This window comes from Aotus nancymaae, unplaced genomic scaffold (genome assembly GCF_030222135.1).
Source record: "Aotus nancymaae isolate 86718 unplaced genomic scaffold, 86718_ANA_hifiasm-v0.15.2.pri h1tg000022l_1, whole genome shotgun sequence".
Lineage (NCBI taxonomy): Eukaryota > Metazoa > Chordata > Mammalia > Primates > Aotidae > Aotus > Aotus nancymaae.
The window spans coordinates 15,825,962-15,845,479 of record NW_026988435.1 but is presented as its reverse complement, the minus strand read 5'-3'; the positions used below and the strand labels follow the sequence as shown (position 1 = coordinate 15,845,479).

At 35.7% G+C, this 19,518-nt stretch overlaps 1 protein-coding gene across 3 annotated transcripts in view; it reads right to left on the bottom strand.

Annotated features, from left to right (window-relative positions):
- The window catches only part of ROBO1 (roundabout guidance receptor 1), a 1,127,367-nt gene that overhangs the window by 787,443 nt on the left and 320,406 nt on the right, over positions 1 to 19,518 (bottom strand). The window contains exon 1 of one of the 3 annotated variants that reach the window (XM_064380019.1): positions 8,694 to 8,817. The exons of the other annotated variants lie outside the window; for them this stretch is intronic. Coding sequence (XP_064236089.1) covers positions 8,694 to 8,802 — 109 coding nt within the window. The 5' untranslated portion in view covers positions 8,803 to 8,817. Of the gene's footprint in view, positions 1 to 8,693; positions 8,818 to 19,518 lie in introns of those variants that run through there. 3 annotated transcript variants of the gene reach the window in all.

The window sequence follows — 19,518 nt, the reverse complement described above, 5'->3', positions numbered from 1 at the left end:
CTAAGGCAAGAAAAGTACTATAACAAGGCTAGATATTTTAATGCTAATTATTTTATGGATTCTTTTCTTTATGATAAAAATGAGAGATGAACCCAGATTACACTACTGTTAAGTCTGCTCAGCATTTTCTTATATTAATTAAACAACAGCAAACTGATATATAGTGTAAAATCTTAATGGAGAGAGTGTTAAACAGATTCAAAGAAAAAAAGTGGCTATTGGGCAGGGATTTTGGACAAGTTATGGCAGTGATTTATTCATCACCATATTTTCTCAGACACATTGTTCTACATCATTTCGCTGGCCAAAACCAACTGAGCTCTAACCCATATAAATTTTTAACACTTCTGTAATCTAGGAATGATTTCAAATGGCAAATAATAGATAGTTTCTAAGAAGGACTAAAGAACAGTAAAATTTGACATCATCTCTTTTTCACATTGTATTCTGAGGTGTCGTTTTACCCTACTTTTGGGGATAAATTTTTATGACTTCAAATCTCTGATTTTAAAAACAAAACCAATTGGAAAATAGTCAAATTTGTGGTATCACATGAGTATCATGAGATAGCCAAACAAAACAAAATGAAAAAACATGATATAGACTCCCTTTCTTTCAAGTCTCTTTCAGTGTGAATAATTTGTTAGAATCGAAAAGTTATATTGGAGATAATGATAGAAAAGATAGTTAAAACCATCATCATGGTATCATTTGGAGCCATTTCTCTGCGGCAGAAGCTGGGATGAGTGCTGGATTTACCTGAGTTATATTCATCCTGTTAGATTACTCAGAGGCTCATAATATCTGTACACATTTAATTTCTATCACTTTTATGAAAATAAAATCAAAGTTGCTGTTGCTTTTCACTGTTTTGAAATCATGCTTCTGGAGAGTTTTAACCTTCAATATGGAATGATTTGAGGATGGATTACCTGAAAAATTGCTTTTCTATTCATGTGTGTGACAGCTGAGTTCAGCTGTTTTCTTAAGCATCTATGGAACAGCTGAACACTTTCTCCTGGTTCCCAGATTTAAAGCTAGGGAACATGAGGCAACAGAGTTCCATTGGAATGTATGTGATCAAGGCATTTACTTTTCATTCATCTGCTGCAGCTTTAAGTTATTGACATTTGTGGGACAGTTATAGGTAAAATCACCTATACCTCCTGTCCTTTTCACATATGGATGCATATATTAACACAACTATATCCATCATAATTGCATATTAGAGACCCAGTGCAGTACAAAATAGGCAAGCTCCAAATTTCAATCCTAGTCTTAGAAACTTAACTAACTTTAAAGTTCTTATCTGTCATCTGGTATTTGTATTCATCCTGAGACAGCAAACATAGCAGTTTGAAGAAATGGAAGAAAACAAAGTTGCTTTTGTGTTAGGAGTAGATAAGATGATTTGTGTCAGACCCTGAAGGCCACTCATGTTCTGCCATCAGTTAAACCTGGTTTTCTGAATCAAGTATTGACCAAATGGAAAGAGACATAGGAAGAATAAGCCTGTGTTGCTTTGGTGCAAAGGACAGTGTTACTATAATAATAATTTCATTGTCTATAAAGCACAAACTTACCATGACCATTAAAAAACTAGATTATAATTAAATTATTGGAATTTAAAAAATATTAATTTAGTAAATAGTCAAATGCTTCAGCTGGATTATATCTGATTTTGCAGAAATGGAGTAACAAATAGATATGTGTAATCAAATTCATTTTTTAAGTTCTTGCGACAACTCTTACAAAGTTTCTCTGGACCTTCCTTGTATTAAAAATTCCAATTTTAATACTCTAGATATTTTTTATTGCCTGGAATTGAACTCACTGTCCCATTGAAATTATGTTTTTTTTTTTTTTAATTTCTAAACTAGATAATTTACAAAAAATTAATGATATTATAAACATTCTCTTCCCAAAATATTACAACAAAAATGATTATGGGCCTGACATACAACAGCATTCTTCATTTAAAAAAACATGGAACACTTTCCAGAGTTTCACTATGAGGCACTGTGTAGTTTTAAAGTGTAATGATATAAAAACAAACCTCTGGTTCTATGAACTTTGCTAAAGCAATGGCTGAGATCTCTACTGTGCTGATTGCCACTGGTGCTCAGATTGCAAAAGAAATATTTGCTTTACAAAGAGGTCAGTGACAACTGTATGTTATGACATGCAGTTCTGCTCTTTTATCTGCAAGGATGCACATTATGCTTTCTCTGTTAGGGCCCAATCACCTCTTGGCTGCTCACTGACAAATCCTATCAACTTGCCATGTCCCCCAGTTGTCTGTATTGCACTGTGAGCTTCAGGCTGTGATTTAGTGTATCTTGGTTACTAATCCTTGCCTGGAGGTAACTGCTTTTTATTTTACTTCATCGTGAATCTATTGAATTTTGGTGTTGACCCCTTATTTGATCAACATTGCAAGAATATTTTCTCACTGGCTAAAAAAGAGATGAGAAATAATGAAGACAATTTCTTTTGTAACTTTATATTATGGATCAAACCTGTATACTATGTTAACTTAGTGGATGTAATGTTTCTTTGCAAAAGATAGTTCTAAAAAATACACAAAATATGATAGGTTGGGGAAGGGAGAAATAGACAAAGAATAAAAGATGAAACAAATTGTTTTTAATAAAAAATTTATAAGCCAACAATTGGCTTCAAGATTTTGAAAATCAGTACTCTTAAAGAAGAAGAAAAATATTAACTATTAACTATTTCTCAAATTTTGTATTTCATTTTGCAGTACTAGGTTCTTGGGGAATTTTGTAGTGTGTCATAGTGCTAATAAAATGGCAAAATTAAACACAAAATTGGAGAAATAGTTAATAGTAGTTATTTTTTTAATCTGTAAAAATTTGTTTCAAATTATTTCAGGACATCTCTGAAGAAACTTTCCTGAATAATTCTTATATTTCAAAAATTTGTGCAAGAAACACTTGACCTTTGGCCAGTCAGAGCAGAAAAGAAAGGAGGAGACAGAAATAACCATAGAGGGCTCGTTTGAGAATTTGAGGTGTGAGGAAAAAAGAAATAAGAAAAGAAAAGAAAGACTTCAAGCCTGGGTATATAGTGGAATCCAATCTCAAAAAGAAAAAAAATAAGTTAACCAGACATGGTGGTACATGTCCGTTGTCTCACAGTCCCAGATACTAAGGAGGCTGAGGTGACATCTCTTGAGCCTGGAGATCAGTGCTACAGTGAGCTGTGGTAGTGCCACTGCACTCCAGCCTGGGTAACAGAGAGAGATTCTAAAAAAGAAGAGTCTGAAAAAAAGGCTAATAATAATAAAACATCAAAACAACAAAAAAATGCATCCTGGCATATTTATGGAGGGATTTCTTTCCCCCTAAAGATAGAAGTTTTGTCTGTCTTATAGGGAATAGATGCAGAGAGAGAGAGTGTGTGTGTGTGTGTGTGTGTGTGTGTGTGTGTTTGGTGGTGTTGGTAGTGGGCTACATAAATGAATGGGACAGCTTAAACATAACTTTCAGCCACTGAAAGTTATTCCTGGAAAGATGTGAGTTAAGTTTGCAAGTTCAAAGGCAAGAATACACTTCACATTTGGAGTATTTGCATACAGGTCCTGAGAATTTCCTGATTAGAGTTTTGTTAATGTAATCAATTCTTTTTTCTTTATTTATATACAATTATTTTTTTTCTTTCCACATAGTTTTAAAGAATTTAGTCTTCCAATCTGATAGGGAAGTAGAAACAAGTAATTACCAATACATTTCTTTTCTTTCTTTTTTTTTATTTTTATTTTTTGAGACTGAGTCTCACTCTGTCATCCATGGAGTACAGTAGCACAATCTTGGCTCACCGCAACCTCCACCTCCCAGGTTCAAGCAATTCTCCTGCCTCAGCCTCCCGAGTAGCAGGGATTACAGGCACCTGCTATTAAAGCTGGCTAATTCTTTTCATATTTTTAGTAGAGACGGGGTTTCACCATGTTAATCAGACTGGTCTCGAACTCCTGATCTCAGGTAATCCACCCGCATTGGCCTCCCAAAGTGCTGGATGACAGGCCTGAGCCACCGCACCCAGCCACCAACACATTTCTTAAAATTTGACATTACAGAATAGAAAAGACTTTGTGGATATTTATACCCCTCATATAGCCATTCAGAGGTAGCAATAAATGGATGACATACATAAACTCATAGTCTTGGGACCTTGTCTTGTGAAAGGATACTAGAAGCTTTATTTTCCAGTAATATAATCTTGTGCATAATACAATTCTGCCTCTATAAACATTGCAAAAATAATACATGATGGGAATTTATGACACTTCTTGTGTTAAGCTCCACTTGTATAAACCTGAAAAATAGATACTGCTTCCTCAGTAAAATTATCGTTAAGTCATTTTTACTTATGTTATTTAATTCAGACAATAATTTTCTTTCTGTGTTCTTCCTTGCTTAAACTCTTATTTAACAGGTGTTATTTTAATGGGTATGAGCCCTTTTCTTAGTAGATTCTTCTTTCTACTGAGCTTGTTTTCTTAGTTTCTAAATGTGTTTGTTTAGAAAATATAGAAGTATTAAAAAATTCTCATTCACAAATATTTTATAAAGTAATCAAGTAAGTAGGTATTGGTTACGATGTCTGATTTATTGTTAAATTATTGTATACTTAAAAAATGTAGGATGATAAAAATAAGCACATTTTACAAACAAAATTAAATAACATAATTTGATGTATAGTGAAATTACTATATTTCTGTTAACAATGTTCTCTTCTAAGTCTTATTTTCCTTGCCATATGATTATGGGGGTTCTATAAAATAGACACTTATTTTTTCCTTACAAAATTAAATAAATCTAAAGGTTCAACTTTAAGTTATGTCTATGGTCCAGTCTTTTAATTAGATTAAATGTCTACCTTAAAAAAATTTGTTTATTAAAAAAATTTTGGAGAAGCCTCCAAATAATCCAAAAATAAGCAGAAATTATGTATAATCGCAATGCTGAAGGAAAAGCCTTCTTTATTTAGTGCCTATTTTTTAATTGAATTTCTATATATATATTATTTAATCAATGAATATTCATTGAATAAATGTATTTTTTTTTCAGAATCTTTACTAGCACTGGGGAAAGAAGCAATAACAAAATAGACACATTTCTTGCCTTCTTGGAGTTTATATTTCATTGGTGCAGAAGTAAACATATAAATAAAAATATGACATAAAATTAGATACTGATAACTGCTATAAAAACAGAATTAGAAAATTGAGAGTGATATGGTATGCACTTCTTTTTAATCTGAGAAGGTCTTTATCAGTTTTTGTCTTTGAATCCTACTACATATAAGTCTGTACAGCTTGTCTTTTCCCACCAGATGTTTTATTTAAAGCTGTTTTCCATGCCACTATTTTTTTAACCTTGCTTGTAATGTTTGAAAATAATTAAGTTTTATAGGGTCTACTATACTTATCTTTCTATATTTTATATTTATCTTTTTTCAATAAGAAATATTTCAATGGATATCTTTGTGCATAAATGTTATTCAAAGAGTGAAACCATATTCAATACCTTTTATATATTCTAAAATAACTCAATAACTTACTTAAATGATATATCAACTTCTCATATTTAATTGGTTTTTTGAAGTGTCCATTTATTCAAGAAAGTACACAGTGAGTTTCTGCAAAGTGGCAGGCATTCTAAGTTATGTTGAAAATGATACACAAAGTCTCCTCCATGAGTTTATGATTCTAAGGAACAGGAAAAATTATAAATAGGTGCAAAAAGTTGAATAAGCACGAGAATAAATTGGTAAGCTCTAGTTATGGAAAACATGTAGGAAAATAAAATATTTTAAGATATTAAAGAGTTTCAAGAACATAAATGTGATCCATTTTGAAGTGGAAAGTTGTCTTTAATGACCAATGAAATATTTTTATGCATTCAGAAGTCCATGAATAGAATATGACCAGAAACAGATTTATGAAGTCCCTGATATGGGCAGTAAAATATACATTCCCATAGACGTTTGGTGTATACCAAAAGCTATAACTTGATTTTCTTTGGAAATTAAAATTTGACTCAATTTTTTTACTTTGGCTTTTATTACTGCTATTTTAATTATCTTATACAACTCTCCATTCATTAGGAAATTGAAGATCTCTCTAAATATATTTCACAAATCCCCCCAAAAGAATATCTGATATGTTGAATATGAGCTGTCCTTCATAACTCGCTTATTTTTGGGAATCAATTTATCTGTGTCTCTAGCAAAATTATCTTAGTTGAGAAATTCGCCGTCAATTGCCTCAGCTTTTCTCACTCAGACTCTTCGTTGCAAAGGTCTGCACCCATGACTCAATTTTGTGTTTCCCGAAGATCTATTTGAATAGGAAAGAGTTGAAACCCATGAGTACGAGTTTCTGCACTGCCCCCTATTCTGACGTTTCTTTGGCATTGAAGATCACCACACAAATCATAATATAGGATATCTTATCACTCAGTCACCTCTTAGGAAGTCAGTTCATTTAAAAACATAAAATTGTATTTCTTAAAGGACAACTAGTTTATCACAATTGCTCCCATTCCTACCACCTCACCTCAGCCTGCAATTTTTTTCCAAGCATTATTTTGAACTTGGCAATTCTCAGACTTGCTATTTGTGGTTTGTTTCTTATCCTCTAAATACATTTATTTACATCCTACTAGAAGAATGATTTTTGGGAGGGCCTACTTAAAAGTGTAATCTCTTGTGTATCCTGAAACTGATTCATTTTGAGTCTTTTAAAAATATGGCCCCAAAGTTTACTGAGAAACTGAGGTATAGGATTTCCCACAGCAGGATTATTCTCTGAGGAAGTTTTGTGCAATAGAAAGAACACTGAATTAGAAGTCTAAAAACTTTAATTATAGGACTGTGTCTGTAAATTATTAATTGAGTGAATGCTTCTGATCAAGTCATTTAACTTTTTAGCATATCAGTTTCCTCATCCTTAAATGGAAATGGATATGTCCATCCTTGCAATATTGGGATTATTTTGGATATATTTTCATGTACTGGACATAAAAATATAGACTTGTCAGGCAAAATAAGCAAAAAGTTATAATAAATCTTATGTACTACAGTGAGTAGATTCAAGCAAAGGTGTGGGATAAATCTAATCAATATTGGACTTTGGAGTGTAATGAATTCCTTCTTCAGTACTCTCTAAGGGGGTCAAAGGTTTGGACTTTTTGGTAAAAACAAACAAACAAAAACAAACAAAAAGAAAACAAACATTGAGTCAACCTGTATGTCCAGAGAAAATAAGGTCAGTAAGATCAATCATTTATTATTTCATAATGGTGTAAGTATCAGACCTATAGACATGCCTTTTCTGAATCATAAGAAGCAGAAAAAAAGAGATTAAAGGAGAAAGAAAAGAAAAAAAGAAAGAAGGAAGGAAGGAGAGAGAGAAAGAGAGAGAGGTGAGATAAACATAGGTAGAGCAAAAGGGGGATAAAGGTCCAGTAATAATTTGGTATCGGGAAATTCGGTTGGGAGAAGAGCAAGTTAAATCTCTAACTGTTCCAGATTGTACTGCTTGCAGACCCCATTGATCTCTCCACCACAGCTTTCCAACTTCCACTCAGATCAGTAAAGCAGAACACTAAATTGGCCTAAGTATGACTAAAACAAAAGTCGTAAGATTAGCAACTAGTTTCAAGGTTATTTTGAATCTTCTTATTTTATTTGGGGAATTTCCAGTAATAGAAACTTAATGTATGCCTTTTCTGAACATTCAGCGACATTTTAAAAGAAGCATTCCCTATCTCCAAACTGATTTCTTGGTCCATTTCTATGTCTCTTTTTTGAAGATATATATAGATAGGTATAGGACTTCTGAAGTTCTACTTTTAAAGTTCTAAGCTTAACACACGTGCACACACACACACACACACACACACACACACTCTCTCTCTCTCTCTCTTCCACCTGTGGTGTCCTAACTGTAGAAAAGATATTGACTATTCTTGCCAGTTAGTTCAGAAGCAGGCAAACATCAAATCCACAGTCCTCTCCTGTAACACATGAGATATATTTAGCCCTAAAGACTAAAATGATAGCTTACTGTATTTCCTTTATACACATATTTAATGATTAAATTGTAGAGGTCTTGTGTTTCCATATGGAGTGAATAAACAAGTTAGCGACTCTAGACAGTAATATATTTCTCAATTACCAATTGTAAAGTATCAACTTTTAAGTTATTGTAATCAGAGTCCCTGTAATATTTGCCGTTCCTAATATATTTTCTTGTTACCCTCAAAACAAAATGCTAAGATGCAAGCAATTTTATTATATATCTACCATTTGAATATCAACAAATTTTAGCAACATATTTAAACTTCATGTTAAATTAAACACATAACCTTTGGATCTCTCTGCTCAAAGTCTTTACAAGTCCCAGGAATTGTAAGAGTTAACTAGAAAAAGCCAAACTAAACCCTTGCAGTAACATCCAGAACAATATTGCAGATGTGTGGAGCTTAGAGAATGTGGAGCCCATTTATTTTGCATACACATTTAATATGCAAAATTATTTTTAAGTTCTAAAGCAACCTCTTGGAAATGTTGAGAATTGCAAAGCTACACAGACCCTGATGCATTCCTAAACATAATGAAGAAAGAAAAAAATGCACCAAGAGTTAAAAACCCTGGTTACTCACGATTCTTTTCACCTTTCCACCTTGACCCAGCTTTCGTTCTGTCCGAGACACCCACAGGAGAAGTTATCTCAGCCATAGAGAGCAGCAGCATCAGTAACAGCACAGCCATGCCAGGTAAAAATAACCTATGTCGAGAGTTCTGTCACAGACGAACCTGAAGGCTCTTACTGGGAATAGAAACCTGGAGCCAATCCTGTCATTTTATTCAGCAGAAATGCAAAGATGCTCTTTTTCCCATAAATTTTTAAAAAGCAGGTATATTCTCATCAAGGCTTCTATTTGAATTATGCAGGCGATGTTAAAAAAATTAGGAGAGATGTAATACCTTCCTTTATATATAAGCACAGATGTCAGGAGAGATAAGCTGACAGTTTTGTCTGGTCTTTCTGCAGCTACCAGTTCCTAACCTGCTCCTGCCATCTCTCACTTCTTCCATGTTTGTCAACATTTCTCATAACATGATAATAAGGAAAACCTGTGATTTCAGCATTTTCCCATCTATCCATTCTGTAGCACAGATTATAGTACTTGACAAAACTGAATATTTAATTTTGGCACTGCAAACACACCTCACTTCATTTCAAACAGAGGTGGTTGTTATGGAAAGAAAAAAAATCAGACTTGTTCACAGAGCTCTAAAATTTAGAGAAAGGATTAGATGTATAAATATCTGCTGCTAAGACATGATAAAAATACCTCTGGAAAAGGGAGTGGTAAACAATCATCTTTCTTACTTAGCTTGTATTGTGGGATTTCTGCATTCAGAGAATACTGTATAAAACAGTATGCCAAAAATATTCCAAATTCATGAAGGAGGCAAAATGTAATATACATTGCACATTCAAGGATCATCTGCAATGCATCATAAACACTAGTTTGCCTTGTAAATACATGTTGGTATATTCCATCTCTCCTGTTTTCTGGAGAATGATTTTATTGCCTCATGAGCTCAGATTTTTTTTTAGCAAATCAGACTTCTATGTTTTACAATGAAGTCTGTATTGATTATATTAGCTATACTGGAACAACGTAAGTTTGCCTTCTGTTTGGGACCAAATTTATTAATTTTTTAATAAAATAATGTTTTGCTTCCAAGAACCCCATTATAGAAAAATAATATATATATATTTCTTTTAACAAGCACATAAAGTTATTTTCAGATATTGCTAGACACATAATATTCTACAACCTGAGCTATTTCAACAATTAAATAGTTTACATGGCTGCCAAAATATATTTTAAAAACATGTAACTGATAATGTGCTATTTACTGTTAGTTCCCTGTTCTGCAGCAGAGTGAAAATAAAGTAAGGTAAAGAGCCAAATAGGTAGCATAAATGAGTGAAACAGACTGGGTATAAGGCATGAGGAATAGATGGGGATTTTGGCCAGGTGCAGACAATGCTCTGAAAAAAGTAAGCTCAAGAGCTAAATAGGTAACATAAATGAGTGAAACAGGCTGGGTATAAGGCAAAAGGGTTAGGTGGGGATTGTGGCCAGGTGCAGAGAATGCTCTGTGAAAAATGTAACCTCAAGAGCCAAATAGGTAACATAAATTAGTGAAACAAGCTTAGCATAAAGCAAGATGGTAGGTGGGGGGTTGTGGCCAGGTGCAGAGAATGCTCTGTGAAAAATGTAAGCTCACAAGTCAAATAGATAATATAAATGAGTGAAATTGGCTGGATATAGGGCAAGAGGGATAAGTGGGATTATGGCCAGGTACAGAGAATGCTCTCTGAATGATGACAGCTGCCAGTAGACTTCAGTTGAATATTACCATATGAGTTACAGATTCAAGATTGCTGGATATTTCCATTTCAAGAAGAAGCTAGAAATTTCAATTATGATGAGAAATCTCCTAATTTTTTTTTTTTTTGAGACAGAGTTTCGCTCTTGTTACCCAGGCTGGAGTGCAATGGCGCGACCTCGGCTCACCGCAACCTCCGCCTCCTGGGTTCAGGCAATTCTCCTGCCTCAGCCTCCTGAGTAGCTGGGATTACAGGCATGTGCCACCATGCCCAGCTAATTTTTTGTATTAGTAGAGACGGGGTTTCACCATGTTGACCAGGATGGTCTCGATCTCTTGACCTCATGATCCACCCGCCTCGGCCTCCCAAAGTGCTGGGATTACAGGCATGAGCCACCGCGCCTGGCCCATCTCCTAATTTTTAAAGTGAAAGTAACATAATTCCAAACTTCTTAACTAGGCATAAAAGGCAGACCATTCTGAACATTTTTCCAACCTAATTTTTGCAAATTTTCGATTAAAACTATGCTTTAAATACTATATCTGATATTTTATTAATGGCAAAGATCCATAAAGTGAGCTTAATGGGAGAGGCATATATAAAAAATTATTCATCTTCTATAATAAATTCAATGAAAGTCCATATACAGTTTCTATGAAATCACAGAGGAGAAAATATCTGACTACCTAAAGTCATCAGGGAAGGCTTTTTATTTTTCTTCATTCATTCTATAAGCCATAAAACCTAATCATAACAGGAAACTTTCCATTCTCCAAAAAAGCATGAACTTCTAGACTGTCAGGTTTTTTTTTTTTTTTTTTAATTTTCTCCTTAAAATACCTTTTTCCCATCTCTACTTTGTATAATCCTAATAATGTATAATAGCTGAAGAGAGGTTTATCTTCTCAGACTTTCCCAAGAGTAATCATTCGTTTTTCTCAGGACTTATTCACCAGGAAGTAGAGAACTTCAAACATTACATTAAGATTCTTTCTCTCTCTCTCTCTCTCTCTCTCTCTGTGTGTGTGTGTGTGTGTGTGTGTGTGTGTGTGTGTCTTCAACATTAGGTATATAACTCATTGTGGGCTTCACTTTATTATATTTTCTTTATATTCCTAAATTCAGTAATGATTGCTGTACATGAAAGAAAATTATCAAAGGTTTGTTTAACTGATGGTACATTTTACTGTTATGAATATTGAGTGGATACATTTTAAAATTAAAATATGTCTCTTTAAAACACAACCAGGATAATTTCTTTCATTCTCTGGGCACATATTTACTTGTATGTTGTCCATTGTTTTCCTTGGTAATTAGTATTAGAAGATATTATAGATAAGTTTTTAAAAACCCTCATTACATTTATTCCTTTTTAGTTTGAGTCAATCATAATCATCAAATAAAAGCAATACTTTAGTCTGCTATAATCCATGCTACACTAGTAAAAGCTCAAAGCTTATATTCAATACTAATTTTAGGTCATATGTATTGAGAGATCATAAAGAGAGAGCCATTATAAATATGAGAAGCTGGATCTAGAAACACATTCTAAGACTAGCTTTCAAATCTGCAATTTTTTAACATAAAGTACTGAAGATTATCAGCAGATAGGTGTAGTCTGATCTAAAATTATGAATTGGTTCAAAGTCAGTTATTTGGCAGTCACATCCTAAATTGCACATGTCCAGAGCTATTTCAACTTAAAACATTAAGTAGGCAAACTGCATTTCTGCACTCTCTCTTCCTTCTTGCCTCAAGTACTTGTTCCACTTGGCTGTGCAAACTCACTCTGGTCTGAGCCCATGGAGTTGAGCAATCTCATTCTTCCTAGGTGAAACTAATCAGTACCATGATGTCACTAACCATATAAATACTTCCTGAGTCAAGGAAGTTAACATGAGTAGTCGAAAGCCTATGTAATTCATTAATTCAACAAATGTATTCTGGGCACCTAACATGTGCCAGGCACTAGAACAACTGTGAACAATAGCAGTGAAACAATAGATGTAGTCCCTGACTTCGTGGGGCTGATATTCTAGTGAGTAGAAATTGGCACTATATAGTAACATCTTACTTTTAAACACATACTTTTAAATTGCATCTGTAATAATGTAAAGGTAAGATTTACAGATATTATAACCGTGGGACTTAATTTAAAGGTTATTTGAGAAAGTCATGCAGAAGCAGAGAAAGGAAGAATAAATAAGTGCAAATGGAGCAAAAGTGGGAAAAGCAGAACACGGGTGAAGTCAGACAGAAAGCTTATACAAGAATTCCTCAGGCATAAAAGAGCTTGTCACATATTAGGATGAAAGAATAGCTAGAAATATAGGTAGAGACCTTTTCATTTCAGACCCTAGTAACTATGTTCTGAACTTCATTCTGTGGTTTTAAGAAGCAGCAAATTTTGACATTAAAAGATTACTCCTCTTTCAATAGAGAGAATAAGTTAGAAAGTGTCAAAGTGGAAGCAGGAAGATCAGTTAGAAGACCATCTGATTATTTAAGTGGAAAATGTATACTGGCAATGACAGAAATAAAGAAAAAGAAATGAAAAATGAATAGATTAGAAACATTTTAGGAGGCAGAAGCAATGACGTTGATTGGTGAATTACACATAGAAAGTGAGGATAAAGGAGCCTCACGGTTGCAGCTAAGTTTCTGGGATAAACATTTATCTCAGGACAGAAATATTTAAGCATATTTGGAGATTAAGGATGAAAAGAGCTTAATGTTCCTGTCATTGGTAAATAATTTTCAAAAATATCACTATTACTTCAGACTAGAGAAGGAATGCTGAAAATTGGGTGAGAAAGAGAACAAATATATACCAACATAAAAAAAAAAAACACTTCAAAGCTAGTAAGAATCAGCCTATTTGTCTACATTCTCGTATAAGGAATATTCAAATTAACCATAATGGCTACAAAATGGTAAGTGCCTTTACAGAAGCAAGAGTTGTTAAATAGAAACTAGTTAAGGACTACTGCAGCAGTCCAGGCAAGAGATGATAAATGGCTTAGAGTTGTATAGAGATGGAAAGAAGTATAGATATGAAAGAGATAAAATTAGGCTGGGTGCTGTGTCTCAAGCCCATAGTCCTGGCACTTTGAAGCTGAGGCAAGAGGATAGCTTTAGACCAGGAGTTCAAAACCAGCCTGGACAACATGCAAAACCCTGTCTCTACAAAAAAATACAAAAAAAAAAAAAAAAAAAATTATCCAGGTGTGAGGGCCCATGCCTGTAGCCCCAGCTACTAGGGAGGCTGAGAGTGGATGACTGTTTGAACCCCAGGAGTTTGAGGCTGCAGTGAGCTGTGATCTCACCACTGCACTCCAGCCTGGGTGACAGAGTGAAACCCTGTCAAAAAAGAAAGAGAAAAGAAAAGAAAAGACAAGAAAAGAAAAGAAAGAAAGGGAGAAAGAGAAAGAAAGAGAAAGAAAGAAAAGTAAAATTGATAAAACTTGGCATTGCTTTGGTTTGAAAATACACAACTGGAGAGGAAACAGGATGGCCGAATAGACACAACTCTGGTGCATAACACCAATGAGAGAGACTCAGAAATTGAGAGATCTCCTAGCTCCAACCGAGGCACCAGGTGCATTTCAACGGGTCTGGCTGGATGGTGAGCAAAGCCCAGACAGGGCAAACCGAGGCGGGGAGGCGTGCTGCTTCATCCAGAAAGTGCATCTGACCCATGAGTCGGAGGCTTCACCTCTGCCACCCCAGTCCAGATACAGCGCTTTCCCCAAAGCCTCAGCAAGCCACAGAACAGGGGATCTTTGCCAGTCAAACGCCAGAAATTACAAGCCCAGAGTTGAATAATAATCCAAGACAGTGTCCCAGATTGTTGCACAGATCTAAGCAAACGCATAAGCCTATAAGTCAACCGGGAGAGCCTGCAGACTGACCTATTGCCCCCTCCCACTGCATGGAGAGAGAAGGAACTGAAAGCCAGAAGACAGATGGAGCAGCTAGGTGGGCCCCTTCCCCATGACTGGAGAGAGAGGGAGTTGAAAGAGGGGAGACAGATGGTGTGGCAGGGTGGGTCTCTACCATCCCCCACAAATCCCAGAGGGCTGAAGCACTAACTCTAGTGGTTTATGCAGCCAGTGCCTCAGTCTGAGCACTGATCCAGCTCTGCAGAGGAAAGGTGCAACCCACCATTAAAGAGGCGGGACTAGGCTTCATGTTTTAACAAAAAATACAGGAAGCCTATGCAGCAACAGGATGGTGTTCTTGACCACCCAGCAGCACCTCCAGCGGAAGATGCGGGCCTAAACTCCCAGTGTAAACAAAAATGACACAGGAAGCTTACCTAGTAACCTGAAGGAGTACCTGGAAACCCACGAGCGCCTCGACAGGCAGAAAAGTGACCTCATCAAGCAGCTCCCTGAGATCACAGACAGGTAAATCCACGAAGATGGGAAAAAAACAGCACAAAAAAGATGAAACCATCAAAGACCAGAACACCTCATCTCCTTCAAGGGATCACAACTCCTCAACAACATGGGAACACAGAATGACTGAGAAAGAGTGTGACAAATTGACAGAAACAGGCTTCAGAAGGTGGATAATAACAAACTTCTGAGCTAAAGGAACACATTATAACCCAATGCAAAGAAACTAAAAACCTCGAAAAAGGGTTAGGAGAAATGCTAACTGAAATAACCAGCTTAGAGAAGAAAATAAACGACTTGATGAAGTTGAAAAATACAGCACAAGAACTATGTGAAGTAAACACAAGTTTTAATAGCCAATCAATCAAGCAGAAGAAAGGATATCAGAGATTGAAGATCAACTCAATGAAATAAAAAGAGAAGGCAAGACAAGAGAAAAAAAGAGTGAAAAGAAATGAACAAATCCTCCAAGAAATATGGGATCATGTGAAATGACCTAATCTACGCTTGATAGGTGTACCTGAATATGACAGGGAGAATCATTCCAAGCTGGAAACATACTCCAGGATATTATCCGGAGAACCTCCCCAGCCTAGCAAGGAAGTCCAACATTCAAATCCAAGAAATACAGAGAACTCCACAAAGATATTCCTCAAGAAGAGCAACCCCAAGACATATAATCGTCAGATTCACCAATGTTGAAATGAAGGGAAAAAATGCAAAGGGCAGCCAGAGAGAAAGGTCAGGTCACCCACAGAGGGAAGCCCATCAGACTCACAGTGGATCGCTCAGCAGAAACCCTACAAGCCAGAAAAGAGTGGGGGCCAGTATTCAACATCCTTAAAGAAAATGACATTCAACCCAGAATCTCATATCCAGCCAAACTAAGCTTCATAAGTGAGGGAGAAATAAAATCCTTTAAGAACAAGCAATTACTGAGAGATTTCATCACCACCAGAACTGCTTTACAAGAGCTCCTGAAAGAAACACTAAACACAGAAAGGAAAAAGTACCAGCCACTGCAAAAGCACACCAAATGGCAAAGACCAAAAATGTAATGAAGAAACTGAGTCAACTAACGGGCAAGAAAACCAGCCAGTAATAAAATGGAAATTCACACATAACAATATTAACATTGAATGTAAACTGCCTAAAGACTCCAATCAAAAGACACAGAGTGGCAAACTGGATAAAAAGTCAAGACCCATTGGTGTGCTGTATTCAGGAAACCCATCTCACATACAAAGACACACATAGACTCAAAATAAATGGATGGAAGAAGATTTACCAAGCAAATGGAGAACAACAAAAAAGCAGGGATTACAATCCTAGTCTCTGATAAAACGGACTTCAAATCAACAAAGATCAAAAGAGACAAAGAAGGGCATTACATAATGGTAAAAGGATCAATCCAACAAGAAGAGCTAACTGTCCTGAATATATACGCACCCAACACAGGAGCACCCAGATACAAAAAGCAAGTTCTTAATGAACTACAAAGAGACCTAGACTCCCACATAATAATAGTGGGAGACTTAAACACTCCACTGTCAATATTAGACAGATCAATGAAACAGAAAATTAACAAGGACATCCAAGACTTGAATGCAGAGCTGGACCAAGCAGAACTAATAGACATATACAGAATGCTCTACCTCAAATCCACAGAATATACATTCTTCTCAGCACCGCATCACACTTACTCTAAAATTGACCACCTAAGTGGAAGCAAATCACTCCTCAACAAATGCAAAAGAATGGAAATCATAACAAACAGTCTAGCAGACCACAGCACAATCAGATTAGAACTCAGGATTAAGAAACTCACTCAAATCCACACAACTACTTGGAAACTGAGCATCTTGTTTCTGAGTGTCAACTGGATAAACAATGAAATGAAAGCAGAAATAAAGATATTCTTTGAAACCAATCAGAATGAAGACACATCTTACCAGAATCTCTGGGACACCTTTAAAGCAGTATTGAGAGGGAAATTTATAACAATAAATGCCCACATGAGAAACAAGGAGAGATCCAAAATCGACACTCTATCATCAAAATTGAAAGAGCTAGAGGAGGAAGATCAAAAAAAACCTCAAAAGTTAGCAGAGGACAAGAAATAACTCCAAAAGCAATGACAATAAAAGCCGAGATAGATAAATGGGATCTAATTAAACTTCAGAGCTTCTGTACAGCAAAAGAAACACTCATTGGAGCAAACCAGGAACAAACAGAATAGGAAAAAAAATTTGCAATCTACCCATCTGACAAAGGGCTAATATCCAGAATCTACAAAGAACTGAAACTGATTTACAAGAAAAAAACAAACCCATTCAAAAGTGGGCAAAGGATATGAACAGACACTTCTCAAAAGAAGACATATATGATGCTAACAAACATATGAAAAAATGCTCGTCATCACTGGTCATTAGAGAAATGCAAATCAAAACCACATTGAGGCACCATCTCACACCAGTTAGAATGGCAATCATTAAAAAATCTGGAGACAACAGATGCTGGAGAGGATGTGGAGAAATAGGAACACTCTTACACTGTTGGTGGGAGTGTAAATTAGTTCAACCATTGTGGAAGACAGTGTGGTGATTTCTCAAGGATCTAGAAATAGAAATTCCATTTACAGCAATCCCATTACTGGGTATATAACCAAAGGACTATAAATCATTCTATTACAAAGACACATGCACATGTATGTTCATTGCAGCCCTGTGTACAATAGCAAAGACCTGGAACCAACCCAAATGTCCATCAATGATAGGCTGGACAAAGAAAATGTGGCACATATGTACCATGGAATACTACCCAGCCATAAAAGATGATGAGTTTGTGTCCTTTGTAGGGACTTGGATGAAACTGGAAACCATCATTCTCAGCAAACTGACACAAGAACAGAAAACCAAATACTGCATATTTTCACTCATTGGTGGGTGTTGAACAATGAGAACACGTGGACTCAGGGAGAGGATCATCACATACTGGGGGCGGTTGAGGTGGGGGATTAGGGGAGGGACAGTAGAGGGTTGGGAGGGATGAAAGGGGGAGAAATGCTGGATATAGATGAAGGGGGAATAGAGGCAGCAAACCACCTGGTTATGTATGCACCTATGCAACAACCCTACATGACCAGCACATGTACCCCAAAACCTAAAGTAAAACAAATTAAAAAAAATAAAAAACGGAGCTATAGCTATTATTTATAGACAGTAATGCTCATCCATGTGCACCACTAGTTGTTACTTCTTAATGTAAGGCATTTTCATATCATATTTTGTAGAATAATGTACTTGCCTTGAGTATAATATTCTGAACCCAACTACAGATGTTAAAAGGATATATTTATTCCCATGGCACTTTGCAAGTGGCTTACACAAACATTGCCTCCATTTATCCTCCAATCAGTGTTGTGAAGTTAGGCTGATCATTCATTTTTCTCAGTTAAAACAATAACAGCAACAAACACACTCTAATGTTTGAGAGTTTAAAATACTTTTCCAACATCAAATATCTAGATCAAAAAATAGCAGAACATGTGTGGTGGTTTTAAAATATTTCCATAAATATATTGCTACTCCCTCCTTCAAGAAGTGGATCTTAATTTCCTTCTTCTTGATTGTGGACTAAGATTCTATTGAGAAGAGGGTTGAAATGATGATGTGATTCTGAGACTCGGTTATAAAAGACATTGGGATTTTCTTTCTGCTCTCATTCTCTCCCTTTTTGATCATTTGCCCTGGGGAAGACAGCTACCATATTGTGAGAAATCTCTTGCAGCCTGTGGAGAGTCTCACATAGCAAGAAACTGATGTTTAGTCCAATGACCAGCAGGGAACTGAGGTTTGCTAACAATCATGTGAGTGAGTTGATGGACTAAGATGACTACAGACCTGGCTTACAGCTTGATGGTAACTTTCATGAAACACCCTAAGCCAGAACCTCTCAGCTAAGCTACTTCTAGATTCCTGATCCTCTGAAACTGTATGAGATAATAGACACTTGTTGTTTTAAGTTGCTGAATTTTGGGATAATTTATTACACAGCAATAGATAACTGCTATAGCCTGGATCACAAGTAATTACTTACTTTTTTCATCCCAACTGCTTCCAAAACTATGGTTATGATTCCCATGTCAGCTGGAGGCCATGACTGCAATTATAACTTTAATCAACATCACCATAGAATCTCTTTTACATCAGTGAGGTCAAGTAAAAATGTATTAATATGGGGGACACAAACTGCAGAACTACATCATAATCAGTCCTGTAAATTTGTTTTGCTGGATTAGAGAAGTATTTTTGTGTGTTTTTAAGTGAGACATTTAGCTCCCAGCTCACACAGTTCTTAATACTTTCTGATTTTCTACTCCAGCCAGATGGTTATGCATGTTTAAGTTATGGTTCTGATTTTAGAATATATTATAACCAGATTATTACAAAAATGCCATCACTATCTCACATAAAATGCCATCTTCACAGCATTGGACACATTGTAGACCCTCAAGCAATATACAAGCAATTCACTGATATGATATTCACCTAGAATGAATGGTAAATAAACAGCATGGTGGAGTAAACACTATGGATCGTTTTCTTTTGTTTTTACTGTTTTTACTTCCTCTGAGAAGCTCTACACCTATCTCTCGTACCTGCATTGGCACTGATG